Source organism: Girardinichthys multiradiatus, chromosome 8, assembly GCF_021462225.1.
Source record: "Girardinichthys multiradiatus isolate DD_20200921_A chromosome 8, DD_fGirMul_XY1, whole genome shotgun sequence".
Taxonomy (NCBI): Eukaryota; Metazoa; Chordata; class Actinopteri; order Cyprinodontiformes; family Goodeidae; genus Girardinichthys; species Girardinichthys multiradiatus.
Genome location: NC_061801.1, coordinates 25,207,268 through 25,230,086, shown reverse-complemented (window position 1 = coordinate 25,230,086; position 22,819 = coordinate 25,207,268). Strand labels below are relative to the sequence as shown.

The following is a 22,819-nucleotide window of genomic DNA, read 5'->3' as shown; positions in this document are numbered from 1 at the left end:
ACATGTATAGTTACTAAGACCAGTTACTCCTACTTCCTCTTCTGCTTACTTCATCCTGTGGGTGTGTACCCAAGCTAAGGGACTGCCTCCACTAAATGTGGATGTGTGAGGAGGGGAGATAGCCCTTAACCTAAAAACATCTGAATCAGCTTTATTTCCCATGTTTGTTCACACAAGGAAAAAAGGAAAATTAAAACAAATAGTTTATTGTGGTATAAAAATAATTTCCCATTTCTGTGGGTTTAATGAATGTTTGAGGATGCTCTGATGATGGTGCATGTAACCTCATTACTTGGTAAAAGCTGTTTTTCATACATATAGAGACAAGTAGAGGTGAAGCAACTGTGAAGACTATTTTGGGTTGTTTGAGGGAACTAAGATGCAAAAGGTTATATTGAGCTGGTTCATATGTGTTTATATGTTTACCATTAAAGTGAAGATTATTCAATTTAAATGCCAAATTTAAAATGATTTCCATTCAACCAGGAAATTGTTTTTTTCAGTAAGAAATTAGACAATCATCTCTTAAAAGATAAAACAATGTAAAAGGCATATCAATTTTGAAAAAAAAAAAAAGAGGTTTTTATTTTCATTTACATTTTATAAACACTGGCTTCTTTAAAACTATTTACACCCTTCTTAAGAAATCCATGTAAAAAAATCTATATTGGCAAATGTGGACCAGCTTTTTTGCATGTTTCCACTAGTATTTGAAAGGTTTATATTTGGTGAACAGCTCCAAGTCTTTGAGATTGGAAGGCTACCTCCCTCAGATTCAAATCGGGCCACTTTAAAAATGTTATTATTGCTTCCAATCAGAGATGAAAGATCACTTTGGACCTAAATCTTGAGTCCGCATGTATCTTCAAGAAGTTTTCTGATTCAAATAATGCAAACCTGAAACAGAAATGGTCCATGCTCTTGTTGCTGATCATGCACCAAGTTGTCAGAGGACTAGATCTTATGCAGCCATTAAGGATTTACATTTGTAAATAATGTTTCAAAGCTCAGTTCAGAATCTCAACAGGTCAAAATTAGATACTTTAAGGTATACTGAATAACCTCATCAGTCTGTCATGATTTGCAACCGTGGGTTAATGTGTCAAACTACAGCTAATCGTTGAGGCAGACATGGTTTATGTGCTTCAGATTAAGGAGGCATTGATGCACAATAGGCATCAACATTCTTTGCTCATAAAGCATCTGGATGCTTAAGGTCATTTAATCAACAGTGCTCTAGAAATAAAACATGGATTTTTATTTTATTTCAAAAACATTTAACTTTGATGTGGACTGTGCTCAGGTAGATTCTCAAGAGTGAGTAGATCACAGGAAGTGAGCGTTCATCATCAGAACATACCAAAATGTTCTTGGATGGACCAATTTCTTTAACATGAAGGCATTTCAACTGAAACTGAGGTAGGCTGTAGAGTCAGATTTAAAGATTCATGTTAGAAAACAGTTAGTTGAGGAAGCTTTCCCTTTATCTATTTTAAGCATGATTTTAATATTGACGATTTGTAAATTATTAAGTCAACAATGTCAGCCTGTAGTTGACATAATGTTCCCTGCAAATTTGTGTTTTATACAAATATATATATAATGTGGATGCTGCAATACTTTTTTAATTATGGGCCTGAAACTCCTTTACAAATAATTAAAATAGCACAAAACCCACAAATAAGTGTACAATCTTTATTTAAACATCATAAACATATAATAAAACTACAGGCAAAAGTGTGGACTGTAGAAAATTACATTCAAATGTTTAAGAGCCACAAAAAAGAGAAACCATTGTTTGTAAATAAATACAATACCATCAATATAAAAATAGCAAGTCAATGGAAATAGATGCATTGAATCAATGAATTCACGACTTTAAAGCTTTAAGTACATGTTCAGTGTATGTATAGCAGCCTTACAGTTTCAAATGAGCGAATCATGATCCCTATAAGGCTCCATTTTAAACTGTGGGGAAAAAATACTGTCTAATAGACAATAAAACGTGCGTGTATGACTTACAGAGTGAAACTCGAAGCTTCACATATGCGTAAAAAGGCAGCCTCTAAATGTGTCCTATAGAAAGTCCACACGCGTACAGCCCTTTTTCAACAGACAGAAAATCATTCTTGAAATATTTGTCGCCGAGCCGACAGAGGTGGAAAGATAGAGAGAGAGAGACAGCTGTCCTGCGGAAAAGAGGCCAATCCCCTGTGTGGAATATTCCAGTCTGTCAGTGAAGTAAAGCTGAGAGGCGCTGCCCACTGGGGAGGATTTTGTTTTCCTATTCTTTCTGCACATAGAAACCTATAAATACTTTCACTGGTGGGGTTTAACCTAAACCTCTCTATTTAACTTCTATTTTCACTGCTTCCAACACATAAAATTCTTCATAAATAAAATGCGCCGTTAACAGGCCTCTGAGATGTTTATGGGTTTTGTGCCCCGCTATTTATCTTGCAGGCAACTCCTTCGCAAAGAAAAAGACAATAAACTTGAAATGCACCTGGACACCACCACCCCCCCTCCTTTGCGCAAACGAATACAGACCCTCCCACCTATAATTTAACTCTTTCCCCGAAGTTAAAAGTAAGAACCCGATCTTATTTGTTCCCACTATCTGGTCTGCGGCGCTTTAAACACGCCGTGCTGGTCGCTTGTTGATCCACCGGTTTCTCCCTCGAAGCACCCTTCACCTAGATACAACACAAACAGGCTTGCCGCAGCGGATTCCTGATGACCTTATAAGGCAGTGTGTGGGGGTTGCTGCAGCAACGCGCTCGAGCTCTCATGGCAACCATCCAGAGTTCTCGGATTACAAGTCAGCCTAGCGACTGCCAGCCTGAATACGCCTTTATGATCAAAATTCCCCCCACCCCTCACCACACGGACGGTCCACCATTTCCCCTCATTTGTTTAAGTATACAGCATTCTGACGGTAACCACCCTCGTTCCGATCGTTATATTCGGTTTTGAGTGCCGAAAGCATCGAAGGAGGTGTTCGGTAAAAAAAAAAATAATAAGGACGCTCTCCGGAGCCTCACCCAGTTATGGCGCAGCAACATTTCACAGCACAGTGCTTCTTTTGTCTGTAAAGAAGCCATTTTGAGACTAGACAACTGAACAAGAGCAGCTTCCTGACCACCTAAAGGTTTATTTGGATGTAAGGAATCAGTGAAAAACACAAGATTTCCTCCCCATAAGGTTGCTTTTTGCTCGTGTAAGAGTTGGATTTACATATTTTGAATATCTTCTGTAAGTTTGCTATATAACAAAAACGTGGTTTGCAGCAGTTTTTGTTACTCCTATAATCGTTTTGTCAAGTTTTAAAAGGTATATGGCTATTATGTACATGTATAAGCCATAAAAAATTAGGTGAAATAGCTAAAAAAATAAAATAATCCGTTACCTTTTTAAAACATATCCATGTAGGTTTAAATGATGTAGCTCAGTTAGAAATGTCGCAAATGGACGAGGTTATACTCGACTGCAATCCTGTCTTGAGGAAGAGAAGAGATGGTTTTGCATATTGCCCACACAGATGATGCTTGAAGATGCATATTCGCTGGCTGTCAGATGGGGTATGCTTGCCAGTGATGAGAGGGAAAAAAGGAGTTTTGAAAAGAGGTTTAACTGTCGTGCTAATGGATTCCTTCCTTTTCAGGAGACGCATTCCCACCCCTGATTAAAGCCATTATTAGAGGATCCGAAGATGGGGCTGAAAACATCCCTCCTGTCCCTGCGTTTAGGCCTGTTAACTGCATTTCACCACAGTGTTGAGGTAAATATTTTCACCATGAGAAGTCTTCCCTCCATCGGTTTTCTTTGGATTGTTTGTGCTTTAAATATTACAAGAAAGATTTTTTTGTTTAAAAAAAAAATGAAGGACTACCTGAATATGCTTCTTATATATATTCAGATATACCCTTGAGGCAAGGTCAACCCGGCGTTTACACTTTGGACGCGTTTGGCTCTGAAATGGCGAGTGGATGACTCAAACCTAACGTGGTTCTGGTTGTTTTCACCGTTGCAGGACAGGGTACAATACGAGCCCATGTTGCTGTTTTGAAAGGAAAAATGTTTAAAATTAATATACATAAATTATTAGACGCACGATAATATTTTGTAAAAAGGATATTTGTTACTCATGGCCTGCTTTGAACCAGTGGCACTTAAAAAAAACATGTACAGAAATCAATGTGAACATATGAAACTGAAATATAGTTTTAATAACAGTTACTGCATGCCTCACAATGGACATTGCTTAACAATCAGAATGTTACATTATATAATTATATTAAAATAATTAAACTTACTTATTGCTACTCACTTCCTACAAGGCCATAAAAGGAATACCAACTTTTGTCACCAACTGTTTTCATGTCTAATTTAACATCTCCAAACTCTTAAAACTGTTTATTCACATTTGGTTTCTTTTCACTTAACAAATATAAATATTATATGGGTGTGCCATGACCTAGTTAAGACAAAGATGGATTCCAAGCAAAGGAGAAAAAAAGGCTCAAAATGTCACAGGGTATTACATCCAGTAGCTACATTCTCCTCCAATCTTCCCAATCCTTTAAAAGGAGCAAACATACGTTTTATCATAGTCCGTAAAGAGATGAGGAAACCAAGTGTAAAGATCCCTTTTGGAACAAAGGAAACCCATATAGGCCATTGAGTCCTGTTTTAAGGAAAATGGCTGTCGAGAGAGCGTACTCAGCCCCCTCTCCCTGCTCTCTCTGTTGAAGGACTCCTGAGCCGTTGCCTCTAATAGCAGGCAGCTCCACCGCTGCCGGGCTCTGATTGGCTCGCTGAGCTGCCGCTGTTAACCAGCCAATTGCCCGAGCACTGCAAAACAACAGGCAATGTCAAACAAAACCCCGTTTGCTCGACAACACGTTCTTCGTTAAACCAAAAAAGAAAAAAAAAGAAGAAAAAAAAACGGAGCAAAAAAGCTAAAGAAGAGGGAATACCAGTGAATTTAAATACTTTGCCCAGTATAATAAGTCACACACGGCTGTTTGGACTAGTTCGTTCGTTTAGTGTCAACTGCCAAAAAGAAAACGAAACAAACCGCCGCATTCCAATAGACACAAACGTAAAGAAACTGTAGAATTCCACTGCTAGCTCACCAAGTTTCCCTTTTAAGTCGTATTAACTTGATTTAAATGCAGCATAAACAGCCAACAGGAGTCTCTGGAGGCAATTGTTTATCGTTTTTCTATTTCACAATATGCACCGAGATAGCATGTAGCTCGTAACCGAATCAGCTTTATTAGCTTTTAGAAGCAGTTAAGAAGATATTGCCCTTTGAGTTTAGCTTGTGTTGCCGTTTAAGTAAATGCAATCAGCAGATTCGACGCTATTGTTTATCGCTCCAAGCACATTAGGCTATCACTAGATCTTCAATTCTCGTATGTTTTAAATATATGTGCTATTCCTTCCTCGTATTTATCCTAGACGATTTTTAAGTTGAGTTTATGATGGAAATGGAAGCAACTTTGTAGCGAAAGTGCGATGAGCGCAGGGGGTGGGCAAGCCTAGCGGTGTATTGTGGGAGAGACGGCAGCTAGAGAAACCAGAGGCACACACACACACACACATACACACACACACACAATATGTGCTGGCTCTCGCCGAAAAGGAGGCAGTATTCTTCAAGCGAAATCATGTAATGTAAACGGCGAAAGCAACGCTATATCTTTTTGAGTATAAAAAAAAAAACACTCGATCGGACGAACCATGTCCAAGCCAGCGGAGAGAAACAGATTGAACGAAGACCATGGCAGAAAGCAGAGTTCAAGTAAGCTTGTTCTTTTTTCCTCTTTCTCTGGCTCTCCTAATGCCTGTTTTTCCGTAAGTGGGATATATGCTACATCCAATTTTCGTTTCCCCTCAAATCCGGAGTCATGCATGTGTGGCGTTGGGCTGTTTTAAAGTGTTTGGAGGGGTTGGTTGTTTCAGGAGACTGTTTAGCTCTGGCTCCCGATAACGCTAGCTCTCCTCTCTCCCTGTCGCTGGCTGCCGTTTCAGGTTTGGCGAACGGCATGGACAGTCATCCCGTCTGCGGCTCGGCGGAGAAGCGGAGCCACCACTGGAGAAGTTATAAGTTGATCATCGACCCGGCGCTCAAGAAGGGATCCCACAAACTCTATCGCTACGATGGGCAGACTTTTAGCATGCCCGTAAGTACCGCCTTTGCTGCGTCCAAAGGGCTACAATAGTAACCGGGGAGCCGACCTCCATGATGCCGTTACTATGTGGCTGTTTTGCCGTGGCATGCTCAACATCTTCCAACACCTGTTTAACCAAACAGCAAATCCGATTTTTGCAGGACTACTTTGCAACAAGTTGATACTATGTGAACCTGGCTAACAGGATCGTGTCACATGCTTATCTTCAACAGAACCCCGGGATACCACCGGTGGACCTGGTCCGAGACCCGAGGATCGGACGTCTCTGGACGAAGTACAAAGAGACGGACCTACCGGTGCCTAAATTTAAGGTATCTACCATCGGAGTACGACGCCACATTGCAGCTTGAGGAAAAGAGATGCTGTCAGAAGTTGCAGACACACCCCCCTCTCTGTCATCTTTGACTTGTGGAGTTAAAGTATGCACCGATCAGGCATAACATTATGATCAGCATGGGCATCCTGACTGAAACCGTGATGCATTGTGTATTATGAGAGCTTTCTATCTGAACCAGCATTCATTCTTCAGCAATTTGAGTGACAGTGACACATCTGTTGGATTGGACCTCATGAACCCGACTCTGCTCGCCGCTGTATCAATGAACCTTTTTGCTGGTTTAACACTGTTTCTTCTTTGGACGACTGCAGACCAGGAACACTGCAGGAGCTGCGGTTTGGCCCTCATCAGACTAACTCCAGTCCTTACGCTTACCCATTTTGCCTGCTTCCAAAACATCAACTCTGAAGTTGAAATGTTCACTTGCCGCGCAATATATCCCACACTCAAACAGGTGCAATGATAAAAAGAGAATTGTTGTCATTCATGTCACCTGTCAGTGGTCATAATGTTATGCCTGATCAATGTATATCTGGGGATGTGCAGATACACTCTTAAATTTCTGGATTTCATAAGTGCTTTGAAGCATTTATTGCTCCTCAATCCTTATGTCACCTGCCAGAAATGACCCCCACACGGCCCTTCTCACCTTAACCCCTGTCATTCCTCTCCCAGATCGATGAATTCTATGTCGGCCCTGTGCCTCCAAAGGAGGTGACGTTTGCCAGGCTGAACGACAACATCAGAGAGGGATTTCTCACAGACATGTGCAAAAAATTCGGAGAAATCGAGGAGGTTGAGATCCTGTACAACCCGAAGAATAAAAAGCACCTGGGAATAGCCAAAGTTGTTTTTGAGAACGTGAAATCCGCCAAGGTAGCTATTCAGTCGCTCCACAACACATCTGTGATGGGAAACATCATCCACGTGGAGTTGGACCCGAAAGGTAAACAGTGATTCATTCATTCAAAAGAAAGCCTCTGCGGGGCTGCGTTTATGCAGAGGAGGATCAGTTATAAGATGCATGAGCATGGATCTAAAAGATTAATTTTATATGTTTGTTTTTGAATGGGCACAACGACAGTAGTCACATGTTTACATTTCCCTGCGTTGCCGGGTTACATGAGGTAATTGAATTTAATTGAAAATGAGCCCATTCCCACAAGCCCAGAGCTGGGGGTACTGTGTACTCCCACTGTGCATAATTTTAGACCTGAAAACAAACACTACCAACCTGTCAGTCTCCTCTACCTCTGTTCATTTCAATTGATGTGCCTTTTATAAAATAAGAAATCTTTTTTTTTTTTTACAGTTAATTAAACTGTTCTAAGTTTTAAATGTCTTTAAAAAAATCTTTATCTGAAATGCTTTTTACAGTAATGCATAATAATGTATTTCATTTAAATATTTGTGCAGATTTAGTTACAGCATTGTGAAAAATATTTTTATCTGGCCTCTTTTTATTTCATCAATTTCAAAAACAACTAAACATGCATTTTTTTTTTTAAACCAAGTTGCAATTTCTGTATGCCTTGGTTCGTATTGGCACCATTTATGTGTATTGGGTGTTTTAGATTGAAAATAATACATTGCATGCTTTGATAATTCATTCTTTGATTTTGCAAGGCTCCTACTTTATAAATGCTTCTATTTGATGTTATCATCAGCTGGTTAAAGAGTTCCTGATTACATTCGCTGTTCTCCAACTCTTGCATCAAACCCACTCATTTTTACTGCCCTCTAGGTGAGAATCGCCTCAGGTACTTCCAGCTCCTGATGAATGGCAGCTACACACCGCGGACGCTTCCTGTTGGAGGAGAGGAAACCAGGGATGTTTCCCCTCGGAGCCTTGCAGAGGCATTACTGGTAAAAAAAAAAAAAGATGCTTTTAGCTAAATACAAGATGATTTTTGTATGGTCAGTTTGGAAGGACAGTTTTGTTTGATGCTAATTATAGCCAGTGTTGTTGTTTTGTAAAATCTAAGATGACCCATAATTGTAATTCATGTTAATGGTGCAACTGGTAGTCAGAATAAATTGAGATCTTCTCCTGACCCTTGACCCTGATCTAAACTCTGAAAGCTGTTAGAAATGCTCTTTGGCTGTGTAGTAAGAGATTACGTCTGCTCTGAGCCTAGAAACCTGTACCTACAAGCTGTTTTTAGGTCTTCTATTCAATAAAATGTGGCTTTATTCATATGATCAAACCTTTTTTTTTAGAATTGTTTCGGATGTTTGCTAATCTAACTCCATCTCTTTTTAAGGCTTGTGAGCCCATCCGCAGGTTGTCAGAGAGCAGCATGTCCTCTATAGGAGCAGCGTTACCACCCAGCAGCTCCACCACTCCCCTAAGCTTGGAGACGGGCTACTCCAGCATAAGGCAGGACACCCCGCAGTCCCAGGGAACGCCTCACACCCCACGCCAGCCGGGTACGCCCTTCTCTCAGGACTCCAGTTACTCTAGCCGCCAGTCCACGCCTGCATATCAGTCGAGCCGTCCCGAGAGCTCGGGAGGCTACAAGTCTCGCAGGCATGAGAGCAAGTTCCAAGACGCGTACAACCGACGGCCAGAGAGGCCTCAGTATCGCAGCAGCATGTATCGGAGTACACCGTCTGATCAAGCACCTTTCAAGCAGCACCAGCTGACACCACCTGAACCCCCACCTTCAACCCCTTCCTTTAACTACACTGCGCCTCCCCCTGCTACGCCCAACTTTAAGTCCGCGTTCTCGCCCTACCAAGCTGCTTTACCGTCTGCGTTCCCCCCATCAGAGTCGCCCTACCATCACCCAGCTCAAAGGGAGGGTGAGTACCTCCGACCACCGCAGCCGCCTCCGATGGCCGCCCCCGACATCTTGCCCGTTAAGGACAGGCCAGAAACGCCTCCCATCCCAGAGCCGCCACCGGAACCAGTTCCCCAACCCACCACCCCTCCTCCTCAAACACCAGAGCGCTGCCCCTCGCCCGGCTCCCCGGCGCTAGATCCAGAGCGCAACAGCCTGGACTCTCGCATTGAGATGCTCCTCAAGGAAAAAAGGACACAGCCGCTGCCGTTTCTGGAGGAGCGAGACTCGGACAATGAGGTGCGAATGGAGGGCAGTCCCATTTCCTCCTCATCCTCCCAGCTGTCCCCAATCCCACCTTTCACAGGCAGCTCTCAGGGCGGCCAGCAGAACTCTCGCCCCTCCAGCACGGGCTTGGAGGACATCAGCCCGACCCCACTGCCAGACTCTGATGAAGAAGAGCCAATTCCCGGAACCGCGTCGTTAATCAAAAGAATCGGCTCTCCCGTCGTCGAGAAAATGGGAAAAAACGACCTCAAAGATGGAGCTTTTCGAGGCCACACTCCCACTGAGAAAATGGACACGGTAAGACACAGGGTGTATGGGAAGGACCACACGATACATTCTGCATGAAAGGCATGCAGGTGGCAGCAGCAGCAAGCCACGCTTATCAAAAGTCTTGACTGGGTAACAGCAGTGCAGGGCTGGCGTTTATGTGTGCAGGTGTGAATGACAGTTAAACAGGGACACAGAAAGTCAGGTCTAGTTTCAGTGTGAGACAGTAGTAGTAAAGACTTTGTGTGATTGTTTTTATTCTGCCTTGTGAAGGAAATTCTGGTTTCAGAGCATGGCACGTTTCATGCCAGCAACGTTTGCCGCCGTTAGGGTGTACATCTTTGAATTAAGCAACAATATGCAAAAAAACTCAGTGTTGGTCCGAGTTAAAATCAGCTGCAAGGTTTAGATAAATAATTAACAAATATCTTTACATTTATTAAACTTGTCTCACGTTCCGACCAGTGGGGTTACATTTCTGAACTTTACTGTGTTTCAATGGGAGAAACACAAGCCACGCTGCCGTTAAGAGAACAAAGTGTCTCGTTTCCTCTTTCTAACACTCGCTGCACTTGCTCACAAAGAGGAAAACACAGTTTGGCTGTTAGCCCCATTCAGCCTCACACTTCCTGGTTGTAGTCGAGACTGACACTCGGGATTACTTCTCTGGTCTCGTATTTCTAGTTATCACAGAGCAAACAAGTCATTTGGGTAACGCCAAGTTTAGTCAGCTTGCCTCATTTCTGCAGCTGCTTGTGACAGATTGTTTATAGAAGAATTTAGGAAGAGAAATTATTGAGACCTGCAGATGTGGAAAAATTTGTTCTGTTATGCTTTTCGTTGGGGTAGCTTAATATCACACTGAAACATTTAGAACATCCAACCTTTAATGTAGGTACATTTATTCTGACAACAAAAAATTCTGTTTTAGGAAATGTTTGCCTTTTAACAAGATAGCCAGTAGCACCGCTGCTTTAAATGCTTTATGCAGCCCTCGTTCTTGGTCTTCTACTATAACATTTCACAAGGTTGGACCATATAGAGAGAGGAATCTTTGCCCCGTCTTTGCACAATATATCTAGACTGTCCAGAGTCCGAGGTCGTCTCTTATGCTCTCTTCTCTTCAGCTCCATTGGTTTTCTATAGGATTTAGGTGTTGAGACTGAGATGATCACTAAGAAACTTGGTGTCCAATGAACAATTTGTTTCGTTAATTTGGCCAAATGTTTTGCATCAGTGGCCTTTCAAAAGACCAAATGATGATCTATTATCAGTTTTCTAGTAGATCCCACCAGGTTTGTATTTCTAAGGCATTTGAAAGAGTTCATGCACTCTAACAACTTTCCCAGAGTCTTCGAAAGAGAAACAGACCCACAGCATCACAGATCCTTCACCGTACTTTACACAGCAGACTCACCTGAACAGTTTGTGCTAAAAAGCTCAATCATAGTTTCATCTGACCCAAGCATATGGTTACAATTAAAGTCCCAGGAGGGTTTAGCAGACTCCATGTACTGTATATGTTTTTCCTTGCATGGATCTGAAAAAAACAAGTTGAGGTGTAGATGTTGTTTAATGGTTGTTATAAGGACTTGTTGACCCCAAGATGCCACACTTTGCTTAGAAATGGGTCTCTGTGTTACATCATATTTTAACCCAACGGAAACAACGTCAGGGATTACAATTTAAAAGTTCCTGGAAAATCTGCAGGTTAATAGGTAAAAACCAAAAAATAAATGCTTTAGTTACTTTTATTTTAAAGTGATTGTTAGGAATACCAGGGATTTGTATGAAAACAATTATTTTGCATATCTTTACCTGAGCTGCCACTAAATTTGTCCACATTTACATGTTGAAATTAAAGTCTCGTGTTCTGCAGTTCTTGTGTTATTATGAAAGGGCAATCGGCTCTGTTTCGAGCCATGCTCACCAAAGCTACAGGTCAGCTGTGTTTGACTGCACTAACGGGTATACAAAACTTTGAACTCAGATTAGAGCAGGAATAATTCGTAGCTCCCATCCTGAATGATTTAGTAGTTTGGTGCTGATTTAAAATGTGTTCAGATTACACCAGCGTCATCAGTCCTAATTGTTTTTTTTAAATTTTCAGGCTGAATTAATTTACATTAAAGTAGTTTAATAGTCTAATTTACAGTTTGTCTTTCTGAGCTAAATGTTATCCTTGTATTTTTGTTGTGCTTGAAGTGGGGACCTTTATAAATAAATGTTATTTCCTCGGATAGCACGGATTAAAAAAGGCAGATGATTGCGCATTTAGGGCACGGCCTTGACGTGTTTTCCCCTTCTCACCCAGGCTCATCAGTCGTCAGGAGAAGACATGGAAATCTCCGACGACGAGATGCCAGGAGCTTCTATCACCAGTGGAGACTGTAGCAAGGATATCGTTGTAAATTCTGCAATGTCCCCCCTGCACACTATGTCCATGCATCCTGCCAGCTACCACCCCTTACAGCACCAAGCTGGCTTTGGCATCCCTCCTCCCCATCTGGGCCCTCACCCCACCATGCAGGGGCATCCTGCTCACCTGGCCACTCACCCTGGAGTACCTCCTCATATGCTACCACCCATCAGTCACTATCCTCCGAGTATGATCCAGCTGATGGGTCTCATGAACTGCGTGCCGTGGGAAAGATGGAGCACGGTGCCCATGTCCTTCCAGATGCAGCAGCAGATGCTGAGCCGCATGACTCAGACAAGGGGGCCCTATCCGTATCCACACTTCATTGACGGAGGCACGTCCGGGCCATTTGGGGGAATGTACCAGCCTCTTTCTATGGATACTACTCCTGCTTGCAGCACAGGAGCACAGGGACATGAGTGGCAGCATCCTAGTTTACCAAAGTTCAACCCCACCGTTCCTCCTCCAGGGTACGATACTAAGAAAGAGGATCCTCATAAAGCCACTGTTGAAGGTGTCCTACTGGTCATCGTCAAAGAGCTGAAGGCCATCATGAAGAGGGACCTGAACCGCAAAATGGTTGAGGTGGTGGCTTTTAGGGCTTTCGATGAGTGGTGGGATAAGAAGGAGCATTCGGCAAAGGTACATTTCCTGAAAATGTCTGCCAAAAAGATGAGTAATATGTTTGTACCATAATCTGTAATTTTGTAAATGTCAGATAAAATATGCTAAACTTACATTTTGAAAAACACCATCCATCAATGCCGTGTTTGGGTTCGATCACTCTCATTTGAGTTATCAGTTCTTTCATACAGATAATTACCTTTCTGTGAAGTTGCTGCTCATTTGCCTCCCTGTGGTCCAGCTCGCATCGAAACTCAGCCAATAGTTTTGAATTAATTGCATGGCTCCCGTCAATGTGACGATAGCAAGAAATGATGCATCTGCTCTGACTTCCACCTTGTTTTTATCGATGCAAATGCCCTCAAATTCACTTTTAATTTATTTCAACAAAGTCAACAGCTTTCCCTTCACAAAGTCCAACTTGCAAGAGCTTCACGTGTCCCTTTGATTTATTTCTAAAAAATATATATATATAAAAAAAAAAGCAGATTTTGATTTTATTTATTATTCAGATTATACAAAGACCAAAAAATACTTTTACAGCTGCCATCCAAATAAAAGCCCTTTTCCTTTTCTCCAGACTTCTCTGACTCCAGTAAAGGGTGCAGAGAGTAAAGAAGAAGAACGGCCCAAACCCAAAGAACCAATAGCGTCCAGCCTGCTAGAGAACTGGAATAAAGGAGAAGGACTTGGCTATGAAGGAATGGGTCTCGGAATGGGTTTGCGAGGAGCCATCCGTTTGCTGTCCTTTAAGGTAAGAAACTTTCCAACATAGCCTTTCACTTCAATTAGAAAACGGGGGACTGTCTGTGTACTGAATACTTTGTTTCGTGATTCAGGTTAAAAGGAAGGACCCACCTGATACCGCAGTGGGAGGTGATAACAAACGAGCCCGACCGGCCACCCCGGCAGATGATGAGCTGGAGGATGAAGGTAATCCTCAGCTGTAAAAATCGCGTCAACAGTATTCACACTGCTTGGATTTTTTCACGCGATGACCTTAAACTTCAATGTAAATTGGGATTTTGTGTAGGGTAAAGGAAACATGGTTTTTAAATTTTTTCTCACAAATAAAATTCAGCCTCCTAATCTCTGATACCATAAACTGGCAATAAATTACCTTCAGAAGTCGCCTGTTTAGTAAAAAGATTCCACCTGCATGTAATTTTTGATCTGACTATAAATCCAGCTGTTTTGTGGAGGCCTCACAGGTTTGTCAGAGAACATTAGGAGGCAAAACGCAGCATGAAGACCAAGAAGCACAGTAAAACAGGTCAGGGATAAAGTTGTAGAGAAGTGTAAGGAGTATTTAGATTATAAAACAATATCCCATGTTCAATACATCATCCAAATATGGAAGGAGTGTGTCACAACTGCATACCTACCCAGACATGGGTGTGGTGTACCTGGAGGAGCTGCAGAGATTCACAGCTCATGAAGTAGAAGATGTTGACCCACTAGCATTAGTGGTGCACTCTGTAAATCTGGCCACTGTTAACCAGTAGCCATGGAGACACAGCATTAATGTGAAATAAAGAGGTGGTCTGGTGAGATAAGACCATACATGCAAAAGCTGTATGGTGGAAAACTAAGGCTGCACACTTCTCTGAACACACCATCCTTTGGCAAAACATGGTGCTGGCAGCATCATGCTGTGGGGGTGCCTTTTTTTTTAGCATTGGCAGGGAACCTTGTCAGAGTTGATGTGAAGACAGATGGAGCTAAATACAGGACAATCCTGGGAGAGGCTGCAATAGCCTTGAGACAATGGATGGTGGTTCACCTTCCAGCAGGACAGCAATCATAAGCATACAGCAAGAGCTACAATACATATAAATAAATCAAGAGTCAAAGTCATATCCATGGGGGCTGGTGTAACTTTCAGATGTTTCTATGCATGCTGAGGAAGTATTTCAGCCATTTGAATCAGGTGTGTTGGATCTGTGAAACATCAAACAGTTGCAGGACACGGGCCTTTTAGGGCTGGCAGTTGGGACCCCTAGTTTAGGTTGAAGCATAGTGGTATGTTAAAGTTGGCCCAGTCAAAGTCCAGACCTAATTGAGAATCTGTGCCAAAACCTGAACATTTATGTTCTTAAGCTGTTTTGCAAAAAAAACAAAAAAAAAACAATGGTCAAAAGTTTCAGTGTCTAGACATTTCAAAACAACTGCAGTAACAGTTTTGGCCTAAGAGGGCGTAATTCAAATTAATACCAAACTTTTCATGCTTTATTTGGAAAAATAATGAAAACAGTGTCTCATTTATTACACCTCCTTTCTTCTGCAAAATCCAATAAAGTGTGTAGTTGTTTCGTGGCAAAACGTGAGACATGAGAGAAGGGTATGAATATCTTCAGGAGCCCTGAAGGATAATCGTTTTGGTAATGAATGTCTTCCAGAGAGGGACAGAGACGCAGCAGAGCTTCCATCCGACGACTCCAAAACGGATGGCGACGGCCCCTCAGCCAAGCGGCGGCCCTCGCGACCTCTTGAGCTGGATAGCGAGGGAGAGGAGGAGATGGACACCTCAGAGAAGGAGGAGGAAGAGTCAATGTCTGACGTGGGCGATGAAGACAAGGCTCCAGACACGCTGTCGTCAGGCAAAGTAAGCCTTGTTAAAAAAATCCTAAAAGGATGTGGGTGAATAATATAATAAATGATATAATGATAATATCTAATGATCTCATAGGAGAGTGCCGAAGAGGAGGACGATGACAAAGATGGAGAATCATCCAGTGACAGCGGATCCTCAGAGTCGTCTGATGATGGTACATGAAATTTCTGAAAGAAACATCTGTTTGTTGTTTTTTTTTTTTTTGTATTATTTCCATGTGTGACTCCTTTGACTGATTACTTGCAGAAGCTGGCAGCTCGGTTTCCTCCAAGGCCAGCTCGGACTCCTCGGCAGAAAGCTCGGACTCATCGGAAAAGAGTTCAGACTCAGAGTACGAGTTAAGCTCCGAAGAGGAAGAAGACGAGGAAGACATGAAAGCAGTTGTTGATAAGTTGGAAGGCAAAGAGACAGAGACCACCTCGTCTTCCTCCTCTTCCTCATCTTCATCTTCCAATGAGGAGGAGGAGGACAGAGAGGAAAATCTCAAACCACCACCTCTTCCCATTGTTCAAATCCGGGAATTCAAGGAAGAGCGTAGAGACGTGGACGAGCTCAGTAGCAAGTCCAAGCGCAGTCCTCCCAGTTCTCCCAAAGAGGAGATACTGGAGGACCTGAAGCCGCCGTTGCATAAAGGTGTCCGAGGTGGGTGTCTTCGCTCAGTTCTTTCAGCAAACCTCCAGGGTTCCTACACAGTCTGGGAAAAAAATTTAAAAGTCTCGAATTTGATTTCAGTATGTTTTGTTTCTTTCCTTCTTTGTGTCCTTCAGGTTTCTGATTTTTGTTGATATTTTAAGGCCTGTCAACTTTAAAAACTTCATAGAAATAAACTCATAATGTTTTCTATTTTGTGTTTAAGAAAACGTAAATGAACTCTGGAAAGTTGAGTCTTAAAGTGGAATTTCTGTATAGGAACCCTGAATCTCTAATGTTAAAGTCAAAAATCTCAAACTATAACAAATATTTTTTTATAGTCAAAGAGGAGGACATCTGTGTTGCTGCCGCTGTTGTCAAGCTCGAACCTCAGGACCACGTAGCAAACCTCCGGCCCTCCACTCCCACAGGTGCCCTCCCTAACGTCGACCAGGAGATCAAAACCAAAGGTAAAGCAGAGCCTGAGGAAGTACCCTGCACCCCGGCTCAGTTACCCCCATCCCATCAAATTGCACCTGCCCCAAAATCCATCTCCACATCTTCGATGCACCTCCCTCTCCCGCCTCACCCCACTGTAGAAGGTCGTTCCCTCCTTCACCCACCCCCTGGTCACCTGCCTGAGTTTCCTCAGCGACCCCGACTCCCCACAGACGAGGACATCCCTCGCACGCCGGGCAGGGACCTGATGGAGCGAACCCGTAGTCTGGGCAAATCCCAGAGCACCGACACTGTTCCAAACACACCCGGCAGTGATGCTCCTTTAACCGGTAGCAGCTTGTTGCTCAGCTCGCCTCACATCCCAGGCAGCCCCTTTTCCTACCCTTCTCAGTCCCCCGTCCTTAGTGCTGGAGTCCCTCGTACTCCAGGTAGAGACTTAACATTCACTCCTGTTTTCCCTGAACCTGCAGCACTGACGCTGAACAGGAAGAGCTTTGACGAGAGGCCTGTTTTTAAGGAGCCACCAATCAGCACTCAGCCTAACCAGTCTCTAGCAGCTGGAACGGAGCAATCGGCCGTCGTACCTGAAGATCTACCCACTGGCATCTCAGGAGATATCCCTGGGATGTCAGACATCACGTCAAAGAAAAAACTAGGGCGACCCAAAATCAAAAAGACCCAAACGGCGTCTGCAGGTGATGAGTTTTCATCCGAGTCCACAGATCTGCCCCAAGTGTCACTTCTGGAAGAGCTATCTTTAACATCGGTCAAATCCCCCAAACACACTAGTCTGGACTTCCGGGAAGGAGTCGTGGAGCCTCAGACGCTGTTGCCCACTGAAGACGGCTACCAATCCTACGAAGAAGGGCAGCATGTGTCCATCAAACCACGCAAGGCGAGGCGGGGCTGGGAAGAGCTGCTTCTGGGCAGCCTGTCCCCAGTCACCACTCCACCTCGGGCCTACTTCAGCCCACGCTCTGACTTTAAAGAGATGACCATCCTGTATGACATCTGGAACGAAGGCATCGATGAGGAGGACATCCGGCTTCTGCAGATCACGTATGACAAGATGCTCCAGCAGGACAACGGCAACGACTGGCTCAACGACACGCTTTGGGTCAACCATCCTCATATCCTTTACTGCTGAACATGTCTGTTATTTAGATTAACCAAAATGTCCGATAGAGAAAACAAGAAAAACCCTGCCCTTGTTTATAATTTTGATCAATAAAATCACTGTGTGACTCAAAGAAAAGCTCCCCCTGCTGGTTAAAGGGAGGTATGTTTGTTTTAAATGTGCGTGTTATAGTTTTAGAAGTTTTGCTTTATTTTTCCTTGACTTCTCTGCACCTACCCACATCCCTGGAGTGAAGAAAAGGAGGAGAGACGATGGCATGAGGGATCACATGACAGGCTGTGCACGGAGTGAGGGATACTACAAGATCGACAAGAAGGACAAGGTGAAGTACCTGCAGAGCTCCCGAGTGCAGTCGGAGGAGCCGCCAGTCGACACACAGGTAGGCGGAGCTTACATGGTTGATTTAGTGCACATGTGTACTGTATGTTGCTGGATGTTAACCTGTGCTGTGCTGGTGGCAGGGTATGAGCATCCCTGCACAGGTCCATGCCTCTACCAGAGCTGGCTCAGAGCGGCGGTCAGAGCAGCGACGTCTGCTGTCCTCCTTCGCATGCGACAGCGACCTGCTCAAGTTCAACCAGCTGAAGGTATTCCAGTCGTTGGGTTCACATGAAGAAACAGCTAACAAGAGCAAAGATGAGTTTCATGGGGGGGATGTTCATTGTGTCTTTTGTCACTTGCAGTTCCGTAAGAAGAAGATCCGATTCTGCAAATCGCACATCCACGACTGGGGGCTCTTTGCTATGGAGCCCATTGCTGCTGATGAAATGGTGATTGAGTATGTGGGGCAGAACATCAGACAGGTGAGGGACAGTTTGGCTCCATCTGTACGAACTACCTGCGACCTCATTTCTGTGAACATGCAGGCATTATTTGCAAGTTTCAGTCTCGTTGCTCCATTATGTTCCTGTTTATGACTCAATATGGTGGAATCAGTTAGATAGAAACACAACAGGAGCTTTGTTTGCTGTACCCAGCGTGTTTAAAGCAAATACCCTCATCACTGGCGCGAATGTCATATGAATTTGGGTCTTTAAATGGTTCATGATTGTTTTTCAGGGGGCACTGAGATTTCAACATCTAACTTCAAATATTATTCTAAAAGAACTGGGTGGACAAGTTTTGAATTATGGTTGATTTTTCTAATCAACACATGGTCACAATTTTACATACAGGATCAAAACCACCATTAACCCCTTTTCTTGGCAGACATGGTGTTTAGTTTTTATTTGTTGGTTTCCTGGCAGAGTTCAGGCCTTTAAGCATGTTTGGTAGATTTTCAGTTGGTTCAGGTGTGTGTTTGCTTGTCCTGTTTGAACACCATCTGTTTCCAAGTTTTAACAGTCTGATGCGAGGTGAAGAACATGGTTCATTATTCTCTCTCCGTGGCTTAACGGAGGCCAATCAGACCCTCAGCATGATGCTGCCACTGCCATGCTTGAAGATTGGAACAGTGTTCTTAAGTTGGAAAGCTACACCTTGACTCCGTGTGGACATGTAACTAAAGGCGTCAGCTTTGGAGCAGGTGCTTCTGTTTTGAGGAGCTCTCTCTCCGCCCATGGTGACGTTAAACCTGCTTCCCTATGGTTACTGACACCTGTGTTTCACAGTTTTTAATCGGGTCTCAAGCAAAACTATATCTAAGCTGGTTTGGGAATGGATAAAGCATTAGGCTTTAGTAGATGACCAAGACCCCCAGCCATAATAAAATTGTGTGGACTGTGCTTTAAAGCATAGTCTGTAGCAACTAAATAGCTAATTTAAATCAACTCCACATTTTTGATCAGAAGAAATATGAGTATATGTATGTATACATTTGACCCTGTATTTACAATTCTGACCTTTTTGTGGTTAAAAAGAAATCCGCAATAAATTCAAAGTGTGCTCCCAACTCCTGCCTACAAAGTTAATTCAAGTTTTTTGTATGAGCTGTCCACCTTGGATGCGTCCTTCATGGCCGAATATTAGAGATGAGGACCCTCTGCATTCAGGAAAACCTTAAAAGACTAAATTAAAGTAACTATCGCACCATGTGACTGGTCAAAACAGTTGTCTGTGATCATTAGTGTGTAGAAGAGTAGGAGCCGAATCATTTCAGGCTGCGCAGGATTTAATGAGACCTTTATGTTTCGTCTTTGCCAGGTGATAGCCGACATGCGGGAGAAGCGGTATGAAGAGGAGGGCATCGGTAGCAGCTACATGTTCCGGGTGGACCACGACACCATCATCGACGCTACCAAATGTGGCAACTTTGCGCGTTTCATCAACCACAGCTGCAACGTGAGACAACATCAGGCTCATTTTAAACATTCAAGTTTAAAAACGCACCTTTCTGATGTTTTGTTTGTCCATTGCAGCCTAACTGTTATGCAAAAGTCATCACAGTTGAGTCCCAGAAGAAGATCGTGATCTACTCAAGGCAGCCGATTAACGTCAACGAAGAGATCACGTACGACTACAAGTTCCCCATCGAGGACGAGAAGATCCCGTGTCTGTGTGGGGCGGAGAACTGCAGGGGGACGCTCAATTAACGGATCTCCCTCACATGTCGTGAAAGCGCTAACCATAAACCCAAGCGTCCCGGACGTGCACGGAACAGGGACGGGCTGATCGGGCCGTGGAGGAGAAGTAACCAGCATTTCACCTGGATTGAGCTAAGCTACCTGACCTGCACTCTTCATACATTAAACTTTAGATTGTTTACGATCCACGGTGCTCTTCAAACCAGACTGTTTTGTTATTTTGTGCTGGTGTGACTTTTTCCTCCCCCTTCCTCAGCTGTCAGACAGTATTTCTACACAATGACTGCAGCATCAAGTCCTGATTTCGGGCTATTTTTTTTATTTTTGTTTTACATTTTTCTCTCCTCATTTGTCTCATAAGCTGTACCCACACCACGTGGTAAAATAAAAACAAACTCACATGTTGAGCTGCTCACTAACACTTTAAGGTTAGGAGGTTAATTCCTCCCTGCGTCCATCCTTGCAGCAGGTGAGTGGACGGCGGTGCTCCTCGCTGCTGTCCGCCCTGCACCAAAAAATCAAACTAAACTGAAATAGGAATGGTTAAATCTGGAATATTCAAGCATCTTCCACCTGTCCAGAACGGAGCGCGCTGCTTCCTCTTAGTTTAGTTTTTTTAGTTTAACATTTAACAATGTTCTGCAAAATTTGCATTAATCATATGCCTCATTTTGTTTCTTAATCAGTTTGTTTTGGTATTTTCATGCCTGTTTCTTCAGATACACTATGTATGGATGTGTGTTTGCATGAATGAGTGTCAAGGCTCGGCTGAGAGCACCATTTGTACCTGACGGTGCGGGAATGTGAGTGCACTGCCCCCTGGTGGCCGAAAACGGAACACAGATTAACTGAGGAGCAACAAGCTAATCTTGAGTTTTCAGCTCTGGGGGGGAAGTAATTATTCATCATTTGAAGTGCCAAATCAATGAATTAGTGTACAACTGTCTTTGTTTAATCATGAGGAAGCTGCTGATGTGTTAACAAGCAACCATGAGGAATTTTGCCCTCCTTTGGACATTTGATGATCATGTTTTGGCTTCATTTATCTGTATTTTTAGCAACATCAAGGCTACTGTGACCTCCTCACAGTCTGCAGGAGCCTTTCTGTCTTTATCGTTATTTAGATAAAAGATAAAATACTAAATGCACTCGAGGACTCGCACTTGAGCCCCTCTCGTTCTCAACCAGTCACCCCTGCAAGACCAAGTCAGTTATTGCTTTTCATTCAGTTGGATTATAATGCAGATTTCTGTTTTTCACCTCTGATGTTCATATTGTATATGAGAAGCTGTACAAAAGATCTAAAACTTTTTTATCCTCCCAAATGTAACACTTTTAAGATGCATCTTTCTTTTTTTCCCCTTTTTTTAACATAAGACTGAATATTTAAATATTTTCAGGGATATGTGAAAGGAACTGGTGGTTAAAAGGTTGTTTATTTAAAAGGTCCACTGTGTACAGAAAAAGCTTCCGCTTCCCTTTTTGAAAGATTGTTTCTTGTAGAAACGTCTTCATTTTCTGCCCATTTGCTTTGTGATCCTAAAATATGTAAGTAGTTTAACTGTGAATACTATATAAATATATAAATATATATATATATATATATATATATATTTTTGTTTCCTGGGATTTGCTACTTGAACACAGCTCAGATGTGTGTGTATCATAAGGAGGTAAGCGCTGAGCTGGTTGGCTGGTAGCAGGAAATTCAGCTTGTGTCAAGCTCCTTCTGTTATTTGAATTTTGTTTTATTTTGTTGTAAATTCTATGAAAAGCTCTTTGCGGTGTGGAAAATTAAAAAAAAAGGTGCAGAAACGGCACTGGGAAGAGGACTGAAGTTTCAGCCTGTTTCTCATGTCTATTTATTATAAGTGTATGAAAAAGAAAAAAGCGAATAAAGATTTTTTTGCATACATCCATAAACAGTGTTTGTCTCTTCATTCTGGTAAACTCACTATATTAACTGCAGGTTGTCAGCGGCACCATCAACAGGAGAGACAAGGAGTTGTAATGGACACCCTGAGAAATAGCTGCCCTAAAACCCTGTTCAGACAGCTTTATATTTTAAAAGACGTTAAGACATAAGGACCCGCTTCAATGTGTCACATTTATTCATTCAGGATTTTTACAAAGTTCAAAATTTTGGAATTTGCTTTTATCTGAAAAAATGTTTGAAAGTGAAAACGTTATTTCATATTCTGTTGTCTAAAAGAAATAAATCAGAATTTCTAAAGAATAAGCTGCTTCTTATTGATTTATATTTCATCTTTATTATGTCTGAAATTAAACACCTTGAATTTTTGTGAAACTAGTTGATTGGTTTGGTTTAGAGGGTTTTCTTCTTCTTTGAAATAGCCTTTTTTCTCCAAGCTTTGTCTAAAAAAAACAAAACATTTTAAAACAATCGAAGCAACAGAGTTAATTTACCAAGCTACAGAATCCTGTTACCACCAGTGCAGAGTTTGCTCGTTACTGGCAACAGGTGGGTGTGAGTGCATCAAAAAGGAATGTTTTTTTTGTCTAAATGATCTGCAAAAG

At 42.6% G+C, this 22,819-nt stretch overlaps 1 protein-coding gene across 6 annotated transcripts; it reads left to right on the top strand.

The window, feature by feature from the left end:
- The first annotated feature begins 1,212 nt into the window (after positions 1–1,212).
- On the top strand, positions 1,213–22,204 carry setd1ba (SET domain containing 1B, histone lysine methyltransferase a). 6 transcript variants are annotated; one of them, XM_047372712.1, is made up of 19 exons: positions 1,213–3,163; positions 3,665–3,781; positions 6,040–6,191; positions 6,413–6,511; positions 7,213–7,483; positions 8,282–8,403; positions 8,802–9,905; positions 12,190–12,936; positions 13,499–13,672; positions 13,758–13,851; positions 15,318–15,523; positions 15,608–15,686; positions 15,779–16,174; positions 16,504–17,751; positions 17,972–18,138; positions 18,221–18,346; positions 18,443–18,562; positions 19,902–20,039; positions 20,117–22,204. In XM_047372712.1, exons 3-19 carry the CDS (start codon positions 6,054–6,056, stop codon positions 20,288–20,290), a joined length of 5,403 nt encoding a protein of 1,800 aa, XP_047228668.1. In that variant the 5' UTR covers positions 1,213–3,163; positions 3,665–3,781; positions 6,040–6,053; the 3' UTR covers positions 20,291–22,204. The 6 variants fall into 6 exon arrangements, with proteins under 6 accessions (XP_047228668.1, XP_047228666.1, XP_047228667.1 ...); XM_047372710.1 differs by having other exon boundaries at positions 1,213–3,220; XM_047372711.1 differs by lacking the exon at positions 1,213–3,163 and adding an exon at positions 3,410–3,581.
- The last annotated feature ends 615 nt before the right edge of the window (positions 22,205–22,819 follow it).